Consider the following 22,733-nt stretch of genomic DNA (forward strand, 5'->3'; position numbering starts at 1 on the left):
TCTGCTAATGGGTGGGGCTGTAGTCCTGTCTTGCTACTTGTTGGGCATAGGGTGTCCAGCACTGTAGCTTGCTGGTCGTTGAGTGAAGCTGGGTGTTGGTGTTGAGATGGAGATCTCTGGGAGATTTTCGCCGTTTGATATTACGTGGGGCTGTGAGGTCTCTTATGGACCAGTGTCTACCTCAGAGACACAGCCCTGATGCCTGGCTGGAGCACCAAGAGCTTTTAATCCACATGGCTCAGAATAAAAGGGAGAAAAAATAGAAAGGAAGGAAGGGAGGAAGGAAGGTAGAAAGAAAGGAGGAAAGGAAGGAAGAAAGAAAGAAAGAAGATGAAGTAGGATAAAATAAAGTTATTAAAATAAAAAATAAGTATTAAGAAGAAAAAATTTTTTAAGTAAAAAAAAGCAACGGGTCAGTCAGAACCCTAGGACAAACTGAAAGCAAAGCTATACAGACAAAATCTCTCACAGCAGCACAAACATACACACTCACAAAAAGAGAAAAACGGGAAAATAATATATCTTGCTCCCAAAGTACAAATAATAATATATCTTGCTCCCAAAGTCCACCTCCTCAACTTGGGATGATTCGCTGTCTATTCAGGTATTCCACAGATTCAGGGCACTTCAAGCTGATTGTGGAGATTTAATCTACTGCTTCTGAGGCTGCTGGGAGAGACCTCCCCCTCTCCTCTTTGTTTGCACAGCTCCCAGGGTTCAGCTTTGGACTTGGCCCCGCCTCTGTGCGTAGGTCGCCTGAGGGCGTCTGCTCTTCGCTCAGACAGAACAGGATTAAAGGAGCAGCTGATTTGGGGTTTCCGGCTCACTCGGGCCAGGGGGAGGTAGGGGTACAAATGCGGGGCGAACCTGCAGCAGCAGAGGTCAGCGTGATGCACCAGCCTGAGGTGTAGCATGCGTTCTCCCGTGGAAGTTGTCCCTTGATCCCGGGACACTGGCAGTGGCGAGCTGCACAGGCTCCCAGCAGGAGAGGTGTGGATAGTGACCTGTGCTTGCACACAGGTTTCTTGGTGGCAGCAGCAACCTCAGCGTCTCATACCCATCTCTGGCGTCTGCTTTGATAGCCGCGGCTCGTGCCCATCTCTGGAGCTCCTTTAAGCAGCGCTCTGAATCCCCTCTCCTTGCACACGAGGAAACAAAGAGGCAAGAAAAAGTCTCTTGCGTCTTAGGCAGGTCCAGACTTTTTCCTGGACTCCCTCCTAGCTAGCTGTGGTCCACTAGCCCCCTTCAGGCTGTGTTCATGCCACCAACCCCATTCCTCTCCCTGGGGTCTGACCTCCGAAGCCCAAGCCTCAGCTCCCAGCCCCCGCCCTTCCCGGCGGGTGAGCAGACAAGCCTCTCGGGCTGGTGAGTGCTGGTTGGCACCAATCCTCTGCGGGAATCTCTCCGCTTTGCCCTCTGCACCCTGTTACTGCACTCTCTTCCGTGGCTCTGGAGCTACCCCCTCTGCCACCCAGTCTCCGCCCGTGAAGGGGCTTCTAGTGTGTGGGAAGTTTCCTCCTTCACAGCTTCCTCCCATTGGTGCAGGTCCTGTCCCTATTCCTTTGTCTCTGTTTACTCTTTTATCTTTTGCCCTACCCAGGTACGTGGGGAGTTTCTTGCCTTTTGGAAGGTCTGAGGTCTTCTGCCGGCGTTCAGTGGGTGTTCTATAGGAGCAATTCCACGTGTAGATGTATTTCTGATGTATCTGCGGGGAGGAAGGTGATCTCCGCGTCTTAGTCTTCCACCATCTTCTCTCCTCTCCTCCATTATTGTTCTTGCACCTCCTTTATGTTTGTCTTGAAGTCTTTTGATTTGTCCCTTTTCTTTCAAGATTGATTTCAATCTTTTTTCATTTTTCCTTTTTTTGATTTACTGTTATCGTTTATTTGTATTCTTTTCTTACCTTTCTTCCTCCCATTCATTCTTACTATATGCTCTCTTAGCACTCCCTTTAATTTTTTTTAGCAAATATTTATTAATTCCTGTGACATGACAAGCATCATTTTCACCTGGATGCTACATCTTGTTTTTCTCTTGAGCCATTTTACTTTTGTTTTTTCATTTTTATTTTTCATAACTGAGTTTCTTTTGGTTCTCTGTATGTTTTTGAATTCCTTCTTTATTGAGAGACTAGAGGAGGTCCTACTGTTAGAAGCCGTTAGGATGCAAGTTTCAATAACAGGAAAGGATGGAAGACAGAGAGTCTGGCCTAGTGATAGAGATAAGTGTGCTCAGTGAGTATCACTGAGTTAATCATTATGTTGGTATTTACTTATTTCTGAAGTAGTTTCAGAGGGCAAATTTTTTATTAATAGACCTGCCAAAGGGATTCAAAATTGTCTTTTCCATAGATTTGGTTTCTGCCTGTACCTTGATTTTAGAATTTGTGTTACGTTAAGCTAGGAGTGCATTAACTTCTCTTTCTTGAATTCATTACAAGGAATATGAAAATGTTCGTCAGGAATATGAAGAAGTAAAACTAGCTCGGGACCAAGCGAAGGATGAGGTCAGAAAACTTAAAGAAGGGCAGATTCCTATAACACGACGCATTGAAGAAACTGAAAGGCAGCGTCACAATTTGGAGGCTCGAATCAAAGAGAAGGTACTTTTTGGCTCAATTTTGGATTTCCTGTATTTTATTTTAGCAAATACAAAAAATATTTTGCAGGTCTTTTAAAATGCTTTGTAGATTTACTTGTTAACTTTAGTTCCTTAAGTTCTTTTACTAGGAATTCTACTACCACAGGTCTTTCAAGGTCCTAATCATCACTTGCTACTTTATAGGAGCTTGCTACTCTGTAGAAATTCCAAGATATAAAAGAGAAAAATGAAATGTGATTGTTTTAATAACAGGAGGATTCAGAGTAGTATTCCTAGAAACATTTAACTCCTTTTGTGAATTTATTATACATGCTTTGTAACTATATACCCTTTTGGAGGAATGTAATATAAAAATCCTGATGTTTCTTGGAGTAAATAATATAATGGCATATGGAATATTCTTGATATTTTGAAAATATAAATTTAAATTTTTTGTGATCATGGCTTTTAACCTTAGGTGAGATTTTGGAGTCAGATATTGTTTTGAGGATGGACCCTGCAATTCTATATAATCGTTTCTAGGATAAAATAACATGAGGAAATAAATGTGAAGAGATACAGAAACTTATGTATGCATATTGCTGCAACTATTTTTAATATCTATAGGAATAATCTTTCATAGATTTTCAAATAATTGTTGGTATTTTGGGTGATAATTATGAATTTAGTTTGAAAGAAATCATGGAAAATCATTGTGGGTAAACTTACATAGCAACTTAGTATTTGGATGAGTGGGGTCACATAATTGCCTTGCTTGGATTTTTAACTAACTTCCCCTCTTCTGGTTCAATCTTACAGGCAACTAATATTAAGGAGACATCTCAAAAATGCAAACAAAAGCAAGATGTTATAGAAAGGAAAGATAAACATGTAAGATCTTGTATTGAAATTTTTGTTATGTAAATTTGCCCTAACTTTTGTGTTCAGGTGTAGATTATGAGACACCTTCTTGTTTTTTGAATTGTCTGAGATCCTCCTCATTCTCTATTTCTTAATCTGTGAGGGGAACTAAGCTTTGGAAGTATAGCACTTGCACAGAGGTTAAATGGGGAAAATGGCTCTAAACTACTCATAGATATGCATTATAGGGTGCAATAGATATGTATTTAATAGGTTGATGGTAAAATTGGATTTAGTTATCTTAATAGAAAAAATTAAATTATAAGGGATTTATTCTGTTTGTTTATATTAAGAGTTGGGTATTAAAAAAGCTGATTATAAATTCATTGTGTATGGATGGGACTTGATGACAAAATGATTTTAGGATAATTGGGCAAGAAAGTGGGCTTTTTAGCTAACGGATCCCCAAATGTATTTGAGGTTCTGTTCTCCAGGACCATTCAGAAACTAAAGTTTGAATTACCTTTCTTAGGGATAGATGCATGTCTTGAAGCATTCCTGGTGTTTAAAGCATGATGTTAATCTCTCAGTTTTCAGCCTTACCCCTTTTCCTATGCCTTGATCTTCAAGTTCCAATCCTCTCATTTAACTTCTCCAGAGAATAAACCTCACATTTTCATGACAGAAGCTTGCTAGCTAGCATTAGTACTCAAGGTGTGTGCATAGAGGTGGTGTGAAGGCATTGAGGTAGGAGGATAGTGTAGGGTTGGTAGGGGTAATTCTCTGTGTGGGGTGTGTGTGTGTGTGTGTGTGTGTGTGTGTGTGTGTGTGTCTCTCATTTTTTAAAATTTACTTTGGAAGGTTCAACAATAATGTATTTATAGCAAAATCTCCTTTCTCTAAATCCCTCTAAAGTATGTACAGGGCAGTCACCATTGTATCCAAATACCTGGTGGATAAATAGAGACTCAACAAAATTAAATGACTTGCAGAACTCAGAAGTAGCTCCCAGTGCCACACTCTACTTTCCCCAATATAAAATAACATTTTCCATAAAAATCTTACTAAATATGTAATGTCTTTTTTTTTTTTTTTGTGGTACACGGGCCTCTCACTGTTGTGGCCTCTCCCGTTGCGGAGAACAGACTCCGGATGCGCAGGCTCAGCGGCCATGGCTCACGGGCCTAACCGCTCCACAGCATGTGGGACCTTCCTGGACCAGGGCACGAACCCGTGTCCCCTGCATCGGCAGGCGGACTCTCAACCACTGCGCCACCAGGGAAGCCCTGTAATGTCTTCTTATTTGACATTTCCTAGTTTTAAGAGTCTCCGGGATATTTTTTTTAAAGAAGAGTCAGTTCTTTTCTTGTTTCTTTCTCTTTCACTCACCCTTTACACTGTGGTTTCTATAATAGGCTGCTAAATTAGTTGTCCCTCTACTACATTTACTCTTCTGAATATTTATTGAAATCTCCAGTTATTGATGTCTCCTCCCTTACTCCTTTTGTCCTTGTGAGATTGAGCCCTTTTTGCTCCATTTCTGTTATTTAGTTAGAGTTTAGAAGGAAAAAGGCACAAAGATTCACCCTTAAAACCCCAAACGGGAATACTAGGTTGATAGGTTGTCTAACATTGAACCATCCTTGCATTTTGTCATAAATTTTACTTGGTATTTTAATACATTCCTGGATTCAAATAGAAAATCTTGTTTATAGGATTGTTTTGCACCATCTGAGATTGACCTAAAATTTTATTTTATTCCATCCTTAACTGGTTTTTTTTTAGTGTTATGCCAAACTTTTAAGTAGTTTAGTAGTCCTAAAACCAATGTTTTCTTTTTTTCCTTTATCATAATTGCCAGTTTGTCACTTTTGTAATTTCTTGAGATTTTAGCCGTTCTTAATTTTGAATACATTTTAGGGTATAAATTTTTTTTTCTGGTTATCATTTGGTTATATGTCTCATATGTGTGATATGTACTGTTTTTCTGTTTAAGATTTTTATAATTCTCACTTAAATGTTTTTGTTTAAGCTTACATAGGAGTTCTTACTGTTTCAATTTACATGGATATGGAATTTTTAAGCTTTTTAAAAAATGTGTAGTTCCAGTTATATTGCTTTATGGGTAATAAATGTGGCCTTTATGACTTTATTTTAGAATTTTTGGAAACCTCTTGGACTTTTATATTTGGTTTTGTATGTGTTCTTCATATATTCAAAAAGAATGTATTCTGTCTTTAGGGGTGATTTTTTATGCATATAGATATAGATATATAGCTATGTACATATCAGGCTTACTATAATTATGCAAATGTTCTACTTATTTTTTTTTCTTAGCAAACTGACATTCATTTTAAAGTATCAGTACCTTCTTCTGTGAATGTAGATTTGTCTATTTTTTCTTGTAATTGTATTAGTTCTTGCTTTCTAGATTTTAAAGCTTTATTATTTGTTCTTTCTGCATCATGTTTTTATTTTATCTGCTGTAAATAACATATACTGGGTTTTGCTTTGTAATTTTTTCAGTTTGGTGTGAGAGACACTTTCATACAGTAAAGGAGTTTAACCAGTTCACATTTACCATTGTTTTCTACTTCCTATGCTTTTTGTTTGATTCTTCCTATTCCCCTTTCTACTTTCTGTAGCTGTTGATCAGGGTTTTCTTATTCCATTTTTTCCCTAAAGTTATATATCCTAAGCCTATTCTAGTGATTACTCTTAAAGTTTAAACTAAATAACATATTTTTCTTAATAAAAAAAGTTAATCAGTATTTTCATTCTACTTAAGATCAGAATCTCAGCAAGCTTTTATTTCTTTTTCCTCCACTTCATGCCAGTGTCATCAGAAATTTTACTTGTCAGTTATTTAAGATGTTATTTTCTACTATCTGTATTTATTTAGGCTTAATAATATATTTATTGGCTTATTTGATCATGTTACTGCTTATATCACACTTCTTATGATTCTTTCTTTTGAAGAGGTAGGAATTTTGGGGGTTTCTTTCTTACTGGCTATCTTCTGTAGGTGTTTTAGAGACGTTCTGTGGGTGATAAACTTTCTGAGTCCCTGTATGTTGCAAAGCATCTTTTTTGCAGTCACTATGGAATATTAATATGGCTGGATATTGGATTCTAAATTACAGTTTTTTTTTTTCCTTAGCACTTTGACAGTCTGCCTCAGTGTCTTCCTGGGTCTAATATAGTTGGCCCTCCATGTCCATGGATTTTGCATTCATGGATTCAACCAACCACTGAGCAAAAATATTTGGGAAAAAAAATATTCCAGAAAGTTCCAAAAAGCAAAATTTGTTATACACCAGCAACGTTTTACATAGCATTTACATTGTACTAGAGATGAATTTTAAAAAATTTTTTACATTTAATCTAATTTTGTTTCTGTTTGCTTTGGGATGGGAAATACATCATCACTCAGTAAAAGCATACAGTAAAAACAAAGTATGTTTTACGAACAGCTTTAAAACTACAATAATGATGTACCTTTGCATCCCATAATGATGTGTGTAGGTTGTATGCAAATACTATGCTATTTTATGTAAGAGACTTGAGCATCTGTGGATATTGGTAGCTGTAGAGGGTGGGGGGAATGGAGAGGTGCTGGAATTAATCCTCTGAGGATACCTGGAGACAGGTGTATTGTTCCTGAAAAGTAGCAGATATGAGAGGTAGGCAGAGACTATGTTAGGTAGACCCTTGAAGAAAAAAGAAAGCAATTTGAATTTGATTGTAAATGCAGTGAGAAACTATAAGAAGGCTTTGAAAGTTTTTAAGCCATAGAGAAACAGTATTTCATATATTCTATTTATTTGTGCATTTATTTATTTTTGGCTGTGTTGGGCCTTCATTGCTTTGTGTAGGCTTTCTCTAATTGCAGCGAGCAGGGGCTACTCTTGTGTTAAATATTTTCTATTGTACCATTTTAATTCCCTTGTTCTTTTGCTGTGTATTTTTTGAGTTATTTTCTTAGTGACTGCCTTTAGAACTATAAATAACATCTTAATTTATGATAATCTATTTCATATTAATATGAACTTGAGTAGTGTACAAACTTTGTTCCCATATAGCTCCATTCCCTTCTCCCTCCTTTGTGTTATTGTTATACCAGTTAACATATTTAATCATTATAAGCCTATCACGTAGTTTTATAATTACTTCTTTAGTTTCATTTTTGTGGCAATAATTGTGTGATTCTCTGACACCAACTTTGTGTCCTAAAGTTCAATTCAGTTGATACCAACTACTTGGAATTAAAGCAGATTCTAAAATTTCATGGCTCAGCCTCACAAGACAGTCCTGGCTTTACATACCAGTCTCAATTTGCCAGACCTCAGATTTCCTACTCTTCTCTCTGACTTTGCTAAAATTCAGGGATTCCCACAACCCCCCTCTACCGCCAACTTCAGGTTCAGTATTTGCTAGAACGACTCACAGAATTCAGGAAAATGTTATGCTTAACAATTATCCGTTTATTATAAAGGATACAACTCAGGAACAGCCAAATGAAAGAGGTGCATAGCACAAGGTATGGGGCGTTAAAGTGGTGCAGAGCTTCTAATCCGTTTCTGGGTGCACCACCTTCCCAGCATATGGACATGTTCACTAACCCAGAAGCTCCGTAACTATGTTGTTCAAGAGTTTTATTGAGTTTCATTACCTGGATATGATTGATTAAATTATTGGCTGTTGGTGAGTGAGGTCAATCTCCAGCCTCTCGCTACTCCTTGAGGGCAGGGGGTGAGGCTGAAAGTTCCAACCCCTTAATCATGTGGTTGGTTCTTCTGGCAATCAGTCTCTATTCTGAAGCTGTATAGGGACCCTGCCAAGAGTCATCTTATTAGTATAAAATCAGGTATCTGCAAAAGGGGCTTAGTGTGAATAACAAAAGACACTTCTGTCATTCCGGAAATTCTAAGGTTTTTAAGATCTCTGAGCCAGGAACTGAGGACAAAGACCAAATATATATTTTTTATTATACCATAACAGTTGTCTTTTATATCAGATAGGAGAAAAGAAGAGTTACAAACAACAGATACATTTTTACTATCTGTTATTTACATATGTAGCTACCTTTACTGGTGCTCTTTATTTCTTTGTGTAGATTCAAGTTACTGTCTAGTGTCCTTTCATTTCATTCTGAAAGACTTGCATTAGTATTTCTTGTAGGGCAGGTCTGCTAATGATGAATTCTACCAATATTTGTTTATCTGGGAATGTCTTAAGTTTTTCTTTCTTTTGGAGCAATAGTTGCTGGGTATAGAATTCTTGGTTTTCTTTCAGTACTTTGAATGTAACATCCCACTGCCTTCTGACCTCCATGGTTTTTGATGAGGAATCAGTTGTTAATCTTATTGAGGATCCCTTGTACATGATGAGTTACTTCCTTCTTGCTTTCAGAATTCTCTCCTTTTCTTTCAGCAGTTAACTATGAAATTTCTAGATGTGAGTCACCTTTGGTTTATCCTGCTTGGAATTAATGGAGCTTCTTGGATGTGTAGATTAATGTTCTTCATCACAATTGGGAAGCTTAGGGTCATTATTCTTCAGATATTCTTCCTGCTTCTTTCTTTCTCTTCTCTCCTTCTGAGACTCCTATTACACATATTTTGATGTATTTAATGGTGTCCTACATTCTATTTATTTTTCTTTCTCCTTTTTTCTGTTCCTCACACTGAATACTTTCAATTGACTTATCTTCATGCTCACTTAATCTGTGCTTTGCATGTTCAAATCTGCCATTGAGCTCCACTAGTGAATCTTTTATTTCAGTTACTGAACTTTTCAACTGAGAATTTCTACTTGACTCTTTTTAAAATAATTTTTCTCTCTATTGATATTCTCTATTCAATAAGACATTGTTCTCTTACTTTCTTTTCCTTAGACATGTTTTCCTTTAGTTCATTGAACATATTTAAAATAGCTGTCTTAAAGTCATTATTTTGTAACTATTTCTGGGCTTCCTCAGGGACATTTTTTGTTGACTGCTTTTTTTTCCTGTGTATGGGTTATACTTTCTCGTTTTGTTGACTGTGTTTTAATTTTTTGTTGAAACTGTAAAGTTTAAATAGCAGGATGTGGCAACTCTGAAATCAGTTGTCCTCCTTTAACCCAGGCTGTGTTATTTTGTTTGCTGATGATGTTGTTGCTGTTTGTTTTTTTTTTTTTAATTACTTTCCTGACTCTGTGACTTCTGTATTCTTTGTCATATGTGACTACTGAAGTCTCTGTTCAGTTAGTTAGTGGTCAGCTAATTATTGGACAGGTATTTTCTCAAATGACTATAATGTCTCCCAATCTAGTATATTTCCCAGTCTTTGTTGAGTGTCTCTGAATGCATGTTGGTTCATACCTTCAACACTCAGCCAGGCATTGTTTTCAGTTTCCACCAAGATTCTGTCCTCAAATACTCCCTGAATTGTTGAAAGCTTTGGTTAAGTTCCAGTGCTAGTTTACAACTCTGTTTCAGCTTTCACTTCCTGTTTGCACAGAATGTTGTGAGAGGTAAGGGCCTCCTCAGGTCTTTCTAGGGCATACATACAGCCTTGGGCATGCACAGTCCTAACTCAAGCATGCATATGGCCTTCTAGATTCCCAGGGGCTACCAAAACTTCCTATGGGCATCGTATTCTCCAGCTTTTCCTTTTAAATTTTTTGGTTAGCTTATTGTTTGCCACACTGTTATCTCACACCAGGCAGCTCTGTTGTTAAACAATTGCCACTGATTGTTTTTGGCAGCTTCCTCCAAGGAAAAGGGTCTTTTGCAGTGTGCAAGCTATGGAGTCAGGTCAAATGAAGACAAGCCTTGCAAGTAAGGTTTTCCTGGAAACTGCCAGACAGATCAGATAATGATAGTTCTCTGAGATTGAGAATGTGAAAGTTCTCTAACTTTGTGATCTCTCCCATAGCTCCTAGGCTGCTGATTTCACTATGACTGTGGGCTGTTGGTTTTCAAGGCTGCCAAGGAACTGAGGAGAGGGGAATAGGAATAGGGCATGTTCAAAACACCACAAAGCTTGTTGTTTTTACCAAGATTTGAGCATTTTTCTTGAGTAAATGCTCTCTGGCTTGTTGAAAATGAAAAGCCTTTGGTTAAATTCCAGAGTTCATAAAGAGTTAATTTTGATAATTTCTGTCAATGTTTTCATTACTTTTCTGGAGGAGAGGATTTTCAGCATTCCTTTGCCATTCCTGTTGACAGCCAAATCTTTTCTAGATCTACAGAAAAATGTTGCTAGGATTTTAATGGGACTTGCATTAAACGTATGTCAATTTGGGGAGAATTGAAATCTTTACTATGTTGAATCTTCCACACTATGAACACAGTGTCTCCATTTATTTAGATCTTTGATTTTTTTCCATCAGCATTTTGTAGTTTTCAGCATATAAGTTCTCTATGTTTTGTTGGATTATACCCAGGTTTTTCTTTTGATTTTTCTTTTTCTCTGTTCCTTATTTTTTTTAATGGTTTACTTGGGGTGTTTCTTTATAAGCAGTCATGTCATCTACAAATGGAGACAGCTTTATTTCTTCCATTCTGATTTTTATGCCCTTTATTTCCTTTCTTGCCGATTGTACCGACTAGAAGTTCCAGCACTGTGTTGAATAAGAATGGTTAGAGTGGACATCCTTGCCTTGTTCCTGGTCTTAGGAGGAAAGCATTCATTTTTTCACTATTGAGTATAATGTTAGCTATAGGGTTTTTTATAGATCGGGAAGTTCAGGAAGTTCTGCTCTATTCCTGTGTTTCTGAGAATATCATGAGTGAGTGTTGGATTTTGTCGGATGCTTTTTCTGCATATCTATTGATATGATCATGCACATGTTCATTTTTAGCTTGTGAAAATGATGGATTACATTGATTTTTGAATATCAAGTCAACCTTGCATTTCTGAAATAAAACCCTGCTTGGTTATGGTGTATAAATTTATAACTCCTTTTCCATATTGTTGAATTCTGTTAGTGAACATTTAAAGGATTTTTGTGTCTATCTTCAGAAGTGATATTCTGTGGTTTTCCTTTCATACTTGCCTGCTTTTGGTATCAAGATAATAACTAGCTTTTTTAAATGAACTGGGAAATGTTCCCTCCTATTCTTCAGTTTTGGAAGAGATTGTGTAGAATTTGTATTAATTCTTCTTTATATATTCTGAATAATTCTCAAATAACACTATCTGGGTCTGGAGATTTTTGAGTTTTAAAATTATGAATTCAGTTTACTTAATAGTTACAGGGCAATTCAAATAATCTATTTCATATTGGTTGAGTTGTGGTAATTAGTGGGTTTTTTTTAGGAATTGGTCCATTTTGGCTAAATTGTTAAATTTATTTGTTCCTAAATTCTCTTATTATCCTTTGGATGTCAGTAGGTTCTGTAGTGATACTGTTAACCCTGTTTCATTCCTGATGTTGGTAATTTGTGTCTACTTTGTCTTTTTTTTTTTTTTGGTGGGGTTTGAGGGTGGGGATCATTATTGCTAGAGGTGTGTTTATTTTATTGTTTTTTTACAAAGAACTAGCTCTTTGTTTCATTGGCTTTTCTCTGTTATTTTTCTAATTTCATTAAAGTCGTTCATATTTTTATTACTTCCTTTCTTCTGTTTGATGTGGGTTGGTTTTGCTCTTTTTCCAGGTTCTACTCAGATTATTGATTTGAGACTTTTCCTCTTTTCTTGTGTATATGCACTTAATACTATAAGTTTTCCTCTCATCAATGCTTTACCTGTGTTCTGCAAATTTGGATATGTTGTATTTTTATCTTTGTTCACTTTTTTTTTTCCACTTTTCTTGAGATCACAATTTGTTTATCCATTCATCTGTTGATGAACATTTAGGTTGTTTCTGGTTTAGGGCTATTACCAAAAAATGCTGTGAGTATTCTTTTACAAGTTCTTATGTAATATAACATATGCTCTCATTTCTTTTGGATAATTTCCTGGAAGTGACTATCATAAGTATACATATAACTTTTGAAGGAATTGCCAAACTGTTTTATTAGCAATTGATTATTGCTAATTGACCAAAATGATTATTAGCAATTTTTTTAGTTATAATTGATAAAAGTTGACTTGTGATTACTTAGAATTATTTTAATGATTCTTCACCATAAATAATTTGAGAAACACTGCTTGGAGTAGCCCTGGAGGGGTAGATTTAGGTAGCTACAAGAACTCTCCTTACATTTTATAAGATAAAGCAGAGTGAGTACAGATGGATATAGGTTGATGGTTTTGAAAGGAGGAAAAGTACTCTGATCAGAGTACTCTGATTTTAACACTGCTGTTAATGAAATATGAGACAGGGTCATTAGCTGGGTGAGTAGAGAGCTTTTAGCAATATACGATTGAGGAAGGAGGAAAAGATGTGAATTCATCTCAGAATGAGAGCATACATTTATTAGAAAAATGTAGTAGGTTTTTCTGAGAGTTCTGAGTGCCTGTTTAAGTTTTGTGGCCATAAATTTGAAGTAAGACCTGTTTTCAAGAGTTTCTGTGATTAGTTCAGTTGTTTAGATACAGATAAATAGGAAGTATATATTTAGGTTTAATAAGGACTAAGCTTTTTCCTTGCTAATGTGACATAGGAATGGTGGAGGGTCAAGAGGCTTTTGCAAGGGAGTGATTCTAGAGTTGTGGAACCTCAGCCAGTTATGGAAAGAAATGAGGGGGATGGTGGATTGTGAAAAGATAGTAGGGTCAGTGGATTACAGGACCCTGTGCAGTCAAAGGATAGTTGCAGTAGAAAGACCATAGTAAGTAAAATGTAAGGAAAGGAGATGGTGATCAAAGAGTAAGATTGTGGAAATAGTTTTCAGAGGTGGTATGATTTTTGGTGATCTACATGATCTAGTCAGAGATATAACTATAGATATAATCTAATATAACTGTAGGAGAAGGTGGCTGAGGTGGTGTTTAGGAAAAGACAGTTGAAGAAGTCAAGGAACACAGAGGCCGAAGAGTTAGACTGGTTTTCTGTATGTATGTTGGAGTTCCATTATGGCCAGCATAATGATGGAGAGAAAGACAGTGAGTCAGGTGCTAAAGGCATCAATGAATGAAGAGGGTGAGGAAAGACTTTGAGGGGGGTAGTTAACATAGCAAAGATAATGGGTGTTAAAGTCTGATCGTATGATCTTCAAAGATCTGAAGTGGGGCTCAATTAATGGAGGAAGTAGTATAGTGGAGATTGATGAAGACACCCTCCCCACTTCTGAGTTCTGAAGTGCTCTGAAGAATTATGGCAGGAAAAGGTCACCATTTGAAAGGTCTCTAGGGAGAGGTATCTTCCATGAATAGCCAAGTTTTAGCTAGAACAAGAAGAGAGAACATTCAGAGAAATTGAAGATAGCAGTAATGGGGATGGTATCCTAGTGAACATGCATGATCCAGGAGGCTTGGACTTACTGTGCCTGAGCTAAACATGGGTGTGATGGAATTAGTTATGGTAATTTCTTGGATGAAGGTGGCAAATGAGTTAAAGTTAGAACTCAGAAAATTTAGCTAGAAGGACATGGGACCATCAAGCTGCTTTTCAGTTTTTCAGGTCAACATCAGACAAAGACCTCTTGGTATAAAATTTCTTCAGCAGCCCAGTGATTTTTAGTAGCTTGGTGGTCTCTATTTTGTTGGGAGTGTAGAGGTTATATTTGCTAAATTTCTTGTCCCTTTTTGATGGACTTGGACTTCCTCATGTGTTTGGTGATTCTTAATTCTCTCTCTGTCTCCCATGACATGGCAGTTTATTCTTCTAAAAGCCCTGGACTTCATGGGTTTCCTGGCTGAACACTGTGGCTTCTTGTCTGCTTCCTTCTTTTGGGCCCATTGAACATGGTTAATTTTCAGTCACACACACACACACACACACACAAACACACACAATCTTAATGTTTTCAAACATAATATTTTATCTTTGACTTCTGCATGTTTGTTATAGGAGAGGGGATTTTGGCATGTATTCAGTTCATTATCTTGACGCTGTCAAAGCTAAACTTTTAGGAAAGAAAATTGATTATAACCCAAATTTCCAACAGTAGGGAATGGGATAAAATGTGGTATATCTTTATAAAAGAACATTATGCAGGTATTAAATTTTTGTTTTGCAAGGACATGGAGGTAATGAGGAACTGCTCTCAATAAATTTTTAGTGATGCCATTTGCTAAAATGTATATGCTCTATTGATGGATATAGGCTGGCATTAAAATGTAAATGTTTAAGAACCTTAAGATTTTAGGTGTTTTTTATTTGTTTAAAGTTTCTATATTTTCCATATTTTCTATATTGAATATGTTGTAAATATACATTTATAATGGGGAGGAAGAGGGAGTAAATTTGACTTGGAAAGAAAGGTAACTAATGAGCAAATTATGTGATATGTTAACCTTATCTAATTTAACACAGAATTCTATTTTTGCAAAAAATAAATTGGGTATATGCGTCTGTGTCTTGAAGAAAATCGTAACTCTGTCTTAGGTAGACCATGTATGGTTTTTATAAAAATTCCACTGGCAAGTTGCATGATCTGGTTTTTTTTAGTGACTTACCCTGAATATAAACATACAGATTGAGGATTAAAAACTTAAAATACTAATTTGAAGTGCTAGTAGAAAATAATTTAATGGAAAGAAAATAGTTTATTGTGGTTTTAGATTAGTAGGGTGACATAATCTTCATCATCATTTCTATTGCTGCTTTATTGAAAGTCTGTGGTATACCGTGTGGCTGTTTTCAGTTTTATGATGTATATAGTATGTGAAATCTTCCTATAAATATTTAGAAATCTGATTGGCCTTATAAATATTTTGTTTATTTAGCACATATTTACTGAATGCTAACTATATGCTAACCACTGCTCTAGGTACTTGGAATGTATTGCTGAACAAATAAAGAGACAGGTAGTCTGGTAGGAGTAACAGTTTAATTCTAATAGGATACCTTTTAGTGAGGAAAAAAACCATGTTCTTAGATTGTTTGCATTTTTAAAACTGTTTTACTATAAAAGCCTAATAAACCAGGAGAAAAATCAATCTCCAGTGCTAACCTGCTTTTGTTTTATTAGATTGAGGAGCTTCAGCAGGCTTTAACAGTAAAACAAAATGAAGAGCATGATCGACAGAGGAGAATAAGTAATACCCACAAAATGATAGAAGATTTGCAAAATGAACTGAAGACCACAGAAAACTGTGAGAACCTTCAACCCCAAATTGATGCCATTACAAATGATCTGAGACGAGTTCAAGATGAAAAGGCATTATGTGAAGGCGAGATAATTGATAAGCGTAGAGAGAGGGAAACTCTAGAGAAGGAGAAGAAGAGTAAGTTTTTTTAAACTTATAGTGAAGACATGTTTATAAAATGGAGATATGTCTCTGTTGATGGGCTTTCTTCTTCCCCTGATCATGTCTCTAAGTGTTCATGTCTGCTTGTTGAGGAAGCTCAGTTCAGTTCTTCCATTTTAGTGTCTTAATTACCTATATCTATTGTGTAATGATTTGCCGTGAGCAGACCGTTGTCTTATGTCAGATTATGGCAGTTGATTTAATTCTCTAAAAAAACTTTGCTTTATTTTCTTTACAGTCACTCACTTTTCTGTTATTTCTCACGTCAAATTTAAGCTCTTCATTCTAGCCTTCATAATCTTCCATTAGCTTTGCTCCTTGAAGCCTGTCCAATTTCATCTTTTTTCTTCTTTGCTATAGACCATGTGGCTAGATCTATAGCATTATTCAGTTAGGGGAGATCTTACATTCTGTCTGCTCAGTATATATGACTAAGGTCAGTTATTAAAAAAATTTGTTTATGTGTTTAACAAAATGTTAGGTGTATGGTTTAAAAAAATAATGACACTCTACAAGAAGGGTGGCCCAGTGCCTTTCCAACTTCCAGACCCAGTGTCAAGAGTAAGCATTCTTAACTATTTCAGTAATTTTTTCTAATAGTCTTTCATATATCTTAATCATATTTTTATTTCACCATGGCTTGGTTAATCAACTTTAGATATCATCTTTTAATGTTTTGTTGCTTCAGATGTGGATTTCAACTCATGACACCTCCCCTACCTATTATTGTAATTCCCCAAATGGGATTATTATATTAATATTAGTAATCATTAACATTTATTAATGTTGATTTATTACCAATAATATTCTTACTTTTTTGTCATTTAACATTTGTTGATAATGCTTGAATGCACATTTATAAGCTAAAAATACTGGTACTCCTAGCCTTTCTTTTTACTTTCCTCCCTTTAATTCTTTAATATGTACTCTGGTTTTTATAGTTTAAAGGCTGAAAACATATTTTATTGAGAACCATAATTAAGTTTTATATGGTCTGTTTATGGGTTAATTCTAATAGCTAGAAATAGTAAGTATTATTTATGTTATTACAACAATAAAACTTGCTCACAGCAGAACCAGGTAGTGCATTATGATCTAATTTCTGTTCATTGATAATTTTTATTTAGGATTTTAATTTACCATTTTTTAGAAACACCATTTACTTTAGCATTTCCTTAAATTGGGAAAAAATTATCAGGCATTCTCTTGAGTTCTGAGACCTTCCATCTTCCTCCCATCTAAACTGATCGTTGTCAAGGTCTCCTGTATGGTTGTTACCTGGGACTTGTCTCACACCTTTTCTGTGCTGGATAAAAAACTATTCCTGAATTCTGTGTCTTTATTTTTCTTAAATTACTTCCTTGTTTTATAGGAGTACATGTTCACATAACCTACTAAGAAGAGATATTTGGGAATTAATTTGAGTCTTTGCATCCCTGAAAAATCTTTACTTCATTATCCCCTTTTTTCATTTTCATTTTATAAAAATCTAGCTTGAAAATAATTTTTCAGAATTCTGAAGGCCTATTGCCATTGTCTTTTTTTAAAATTAATTAATTATTTTATTTTTGGCTGCGTTCAGTCTTCGTTGCTGCACATGGGCTTCCTCTAGTTGCAGAGAGCAAGGGCTCTTTGTTGCGGTGCACAGGCTTCTCATTACGGTGGCTTCTCTTGTTGTGGAGCACGGGCTCTAGGCTCATGGGCTTCAGTAGTTGTGGCGCACAGGCTTAGTTGCTCTGCAGCATGTGGGATCTTCCCAGACCAGGGCTCGAACCCATGTCCCCTGCATTAGCAGGCGGATTCTCAACCACTGCACCACCAGGGAAGCCCGCCATTGTCTTTTGATAGGAAATCTAGTGTTTTCTCATTATTTTGTATGTGACCTATTTATTTTTGGTAGTTTAAAGATCATCTTTTATCCCAGGTGTTTAAAAACTTAAGAATGATTTGTCCAGGGTGGGTCTTTTTCACTGTGTTGGGTACTTGCTGAGTGGTGTTTATAACCTTTAGATCTAAGATATTCTTTTATGTTATTAATGGATTATTTCGCTAATTAAAGTTTTCAGAGGAGTAATGCTTTATTTTCCAATTTTAGGTGTGGATGATCACATTGTACGTTTTGACAATCTTATGAATCAAAAGGAAGATAAGCTGAGACAGAGATACCGTGATACATATGATGCTGTTTTATGGCTGAGAAATAACAGAGACAAATTTAAGCAAAGAGTCTTTGAACCCATAATGCTCACAGTAAGAAATTTGTTCATCTTAGTAGTATCTGTTAGTTTTGTTATTGTAATCATTGTAGGTTTTGTTGTTTTAAGACTTCTTAGTCTTGTTAACACCCTGCTTTTCCGTTAGTAGACTTGTGGCATCTGGTATGCTGCTGAATCCATACATGAGCTTTTTAAAGGGTCCTTGATAATAAACCTGTGAACTTTTTCTTGATAGAAATATGAAACTGGCAACTTATTGACCAAGAATCATGTGTAAACTTGGTTAGCTGGTTTCCTTCTGGCAATTGCTATTCTTCAGTTATAACAGGCAATATATTAAATGCTGCCAAAGGGGTAGAAAACTGCTGTAAATAAATACAGTTGATATGGAACACCTGACAGGATAGACAACAAAATCATCTACAAAAATAAAGCATTCTGAGGATTCTGAGAATGAAACCAACAATTTATTGACCTTATAAACATTTGATAAGTCTTATTAATGATTGTGAGTCATCAAGAATAGGGCAAGCTGTATTTAGTAAATCATTTAATGAAATGTGGGTGTGGATTTACTAGGAAGATTTCCATCTAAAATATTTTAAATGGTTAGTTGGACCATGAGAAGGAATGAAAAAGTAAAACCCACATTCTTTGCTAATGACATGTTTTACACACACACACACACTTAAAACTTACTCCAAAATGATAAAAGGATTATTTTTGCTAGATGATTTTTTTTGGGGGTGGGGGAGAATTCACTGTAGATCCTTGTAGGATTCATGAAAAGTTCTATATTCTGTAACTCCTGTTTATATTATGCTTTATTCAAAATCATTTCATATCATTTGCATTATATTAGCAAAATTAGTGTGCATAAAACTGTATTCTCTTCTTGCTCAGGTATGAATTATTAGAATATTTTTTCTCGATCAAGAAGGGAATACCTATTTTGGATGCAGACGTTACTGTTTTGATTAATCCAGTAAGGATTGAAAGAAAACACAAGAAGAAATACCGTGACCCTTAGTATTATAAATTAGAATGCAAGTGTAATTTTCAACAGATTCTTCTTAAAATGCCAACCTCGAAACAATACTTTTGGACTTCATTAGATTTGTCATCCTCTTGTCACTTGATTTCCTGATAGTAGCCTATCACCAAGTCAGATTACTAGCTGGCATATATTTACTTTTTAAATTACATTTGAGTCTGAGATAAAGGGAGATACTCTGTTATCTTACCCTTCCTGGAACAACCTTTTACTTTTCCTACCACCTTCTTCCAACTGTATCCTGCCCATACACTTACCTAACCTTTCAAAATCTAGTTGAAATGCATTGTACCGCCTCCATAGGCCTTTAAAATGTTGCCATAGGTCTCTATTTACTAATATAAAGAGACATTTATGATATGTTAATGACTTATAAAACAGATTACAGGATAGGATATATAGAAAGATTTCATTTTTAAAAATTGTGAAACAGGAGTCTGCCATCAACCACCAGAACATCTTGGAAAGCTACACCTCCTATGTCTACCTGTCTGTGTCTTACTACTTTGTAAAGACGTGGCTCTGAAGAACTTTGCCAGATATTTTCTTCACCAATCGCATAAGGAGAAGGAGCTTGCTAAGAAGCTGATGAAAGTTCAGAACCAACAAGGGGCCAAATCTTCTTCAGGATATGAGGAAACCAGACAATGAATGCAGTGGAGTGTGTATTACAGTTGAAAAAATTGTGAATCAGTCACTACTGTAAATGCACAAACTGACCAATGACAAAAATGACCCCTACTTGTGTGACTTCTCTGAGACTCATTACTTAAATATGCACGTGAAATTCATCAAAAAATTAGATGACCGTGTAACCAACTTATACAAGATATGGGCCCTAGAATCTGATATGGCAGAATGTCTGCTAAATGCACCCTGGGGGAGAGTGATAATGAGAGCTAAGTCCTATGCTGGCTTATCCATAACTATAAAAAAAGATGACTTCCTGTGGTGATATTGGGGTTACTTTACCCTTTCTGTAAGTTGTAGCAAACACCCACTTTATTTTTTTTTTCATTTGTAACATTCCTTACAACAAAGTATTGGGTTGGCCAAAAAGTTCCTTTGGGTTTTAAGTAAAATTAAGACACATTTTTCATTTTCACCAATAACATTATTGAACAACGTATTCACACTTTTGTTCCACTACCTTCTGCTATTTTTCAGGCGACTTCATAATTCCATCTTCCCAAAACTTTCTTTTTGAGCAAAGAACTGTTCTAGGTGCCTTTTACAGTCTCTCAGGGAATTGAAAATTTTTCCATTAAGAGAATTTTGTCAAGACTGAAATAAATGGAAATCCAAAGGTGCAATGGCTGGTGAATATGGTGGATGAATCAGAACTTCCCAGCCAAGCAATAAGCATTTTCGCCTGGTCGTCAAAGAAACATGCCGTCTTGCATTATCCTGATGGAAGATTATGCATTTTCTGTTGACTAACTCTGGATGCTTTTCCTCAAGTGCCACTTTCATTTGGTTGAATTGGGGGCAGTACTTGTTGGAATTAATTGTGTGGTTTTCTGGAAGGAGCTCATAATAGAGGACTCCCTTCCAATCCCACCATATACACAACATCACCTTCTCTGGATGAAGACCGGCCTTTCGTGTGGTTGGTGGTGGTTCATTTCACTTGCCCCACAGTCTCTCCTACTCCACATTATTGTACAGTATCCATTTTTCATGGCCCATCACAATTTAAAAAAAAAACAGAATGTTTTCATCACGTATAAGTAGAGAATCATATGCAGAAGGTTTTTTTCACTTAACTTATGTGGAACCCCAAACATCAAAGCAATTAACATAACCAAGCTGATGAAAATGATTTTCAACACTTGATTTGGATACTTTGAGTATGTCGGCTATCTCCTGCTTTGTATAGTCAGTTGTTCTCAATTAATGTCTCGATTTGATAGCTGTCAACTTCAACTGGTCTACCCGACTGTGGAGCATTGTCCAGCGAGAAATCTCCAGCACGAAACTTCGCACACCACTTTTGACACATTCAATCAGTCATAGCACCTTCTCCATATGCTGCACAAATCTGTTTTTGCATTTCAGTTGGGTTTTTACCTTTCTTAAAATAATAAAGAATAATATGCAGAAAATGTTGCTTTTTTCTTCCATCTTCAATATTAAAATGGCTACACAAAAATTCACCACTTTTGATTTTTTTTTTTTAATTCACGCTGATATGACAGCTGTCACAATATAGTCTAACAAAGTTGTTTTGAACGAAGTTAAAGACAACTAAGTGCTAGAGCCATCTTATGGAAAAACCAAATGAACTTTCTGGCCAACCCAATAACTTGGTACCAAAAAAATTGTGAAACAGACATCTATCGTTTGTAGTGTTTATGTCTGGGTGATGGTATTTTATATGGTTTTGATTTTTTTATTTGTTTGCTTGTTTATTAGTTTTCCCATCTTTCTATACTGATCAATATTCTGTAATTTAAAGTAATACCAACATTTATGTGATAAGCAGTCTACTAATTTTTTTTGTTGTATTATTTCTTTTAATCCACATTTAGTCCTTTGAGATATAGACTGTTTTACTCTACCCATTTTAGGATGAAGTAACTAAAGCTTTCAGAGATTTAGGTGGTACTTGATTAAGGTCATACATAGGAATGGAAGTGACATCTGTCTGATCCCAGAGCCCTAGATCTTGACTATCTTGGTATCTTCCATAGCACTGAGCCTCAAGTGCAAAAATGTCTAATTAGTATTTTTTGAGTAAGTAATTGTTTATGCTCTAGTAGTACAAAACTAGGGTTTCTCTTGAAAGCAACAATTGTTATAATTAATCCATAGCAAGTTTTTTTCATTAGTTTCATAAAGTTTTATTTAGGCCTTTGTATTTTTATACTAATTAGTTTTTGCCATGGATAGCATAAATTCCTCTTAAAGATTAAGAAGAAAAATATTAAAAGTTTGAGGACAGATGAGAAATGTTTATATTCAGGTTACAAATCTAACCCTATTTCAAATGTTTTCAGTGAGTTGGCCAAAAAGGAACTTTTATGTCTTAGATGGTATCAAAATCAATATGTGTTAAGTGCTGTTAAAGTCTTGGCTTTTGTTTTACTATGTCTTGGACAGTAAATTAAATAGATGTTTTTAAATGTTGACTCTTCAATACCAAACTGTTCTTTTTTGGTCTACTTTTTTCTTGAGGATTTATTTAACCTAATTAAATAAATCTAAGTTAAGTATAATTATGTTCTAGTAGTCAGTTTGGGTTTCATGAAAATCAACCTTTTTTTTGTTTTGTTTAGATCAATATGAAAGATAATAAAAATGCCAAATATATTGAAAATCATATTCCATCAAATGACTTGAGAGCTTTTGTGTTTGAAAGTCAAGAAGATATGGAGGTTTTCCTCAAAGAGGCAAGTACTGTAATATTTTAACTCACTTCACACTTAGCTTCCCGTGCTTGAGTTTCCAGCCTCAATCTAGAGCAAAAAATGATAATGACCTATTTTACCAGCAGTAACTCTTATGTAAAATCATTCAAATTTGCTAATTTCCTTTCTGTCTATACCACTGAGGATTGAATTAGTTTTATAAGAGGAACAACAGCCCATAATTTCATCTTTAACATTTTTTGAAATTACCATGGGGAATTAATATGAAGAGTATTCTGTCACATTGCTTTAAGAGAAACATCAT

General features: G+C 35.7%; 1 protein-coding gene across 3 annotated transcripts in view; it reads left to right on the top strand.

Moving 5' to 3' along the window:
* Positions 1-22,733, top strand: part of SMC5 (structural maintenance of chromosomes 5) — a 99,648-nt gene that overhangs the window by 39,425 nt on the left and 37,490 nt on the right. For all 3 annotated transcript variants that reach the window (XR_010841598.1, XM_059072712.2, XM_059072711.2), the window contains exons 7-11: positions 2,441-2,602; positions 3,400-3,471; positions 15,509-15,764; positions 17,884-18,038; positions 22,337-22,450. Coding sequence is in view for 2 of the 3 variants with exons in the window: in XM_059072712.2 (XP_058928695.1) it covers positions 2,441-2,602; positions 3,400-3,471; positions 15,509-15,764; positions 17,884-18,038; positions 22,337-22,450 (759 nt within the window). In the remaining variant the exon portion in view is untranslated. The remainder of the gene's footprint in view (positions 1-2,440; positions 2,603-3,399; positions 3,472-15,508; positions 15,765-17,883; positions 18,039-22,336; positions 22,451-22,733) is intronic.

This window comes from Kogia breviceps, chromosome 8 (assembly GCF_026419965.1).
Source record: "Kogia breviceps isolate mKogBre1 chromosome 8, mKogBre1 haplotype 1, whole genome shotgun sequence".
Lineage (NCBI taxonomy): Eukaryota > Metazoa > Chordata > Mammalia > Artiodactyla > Physeteridae > Kogia > Kogia breviceps.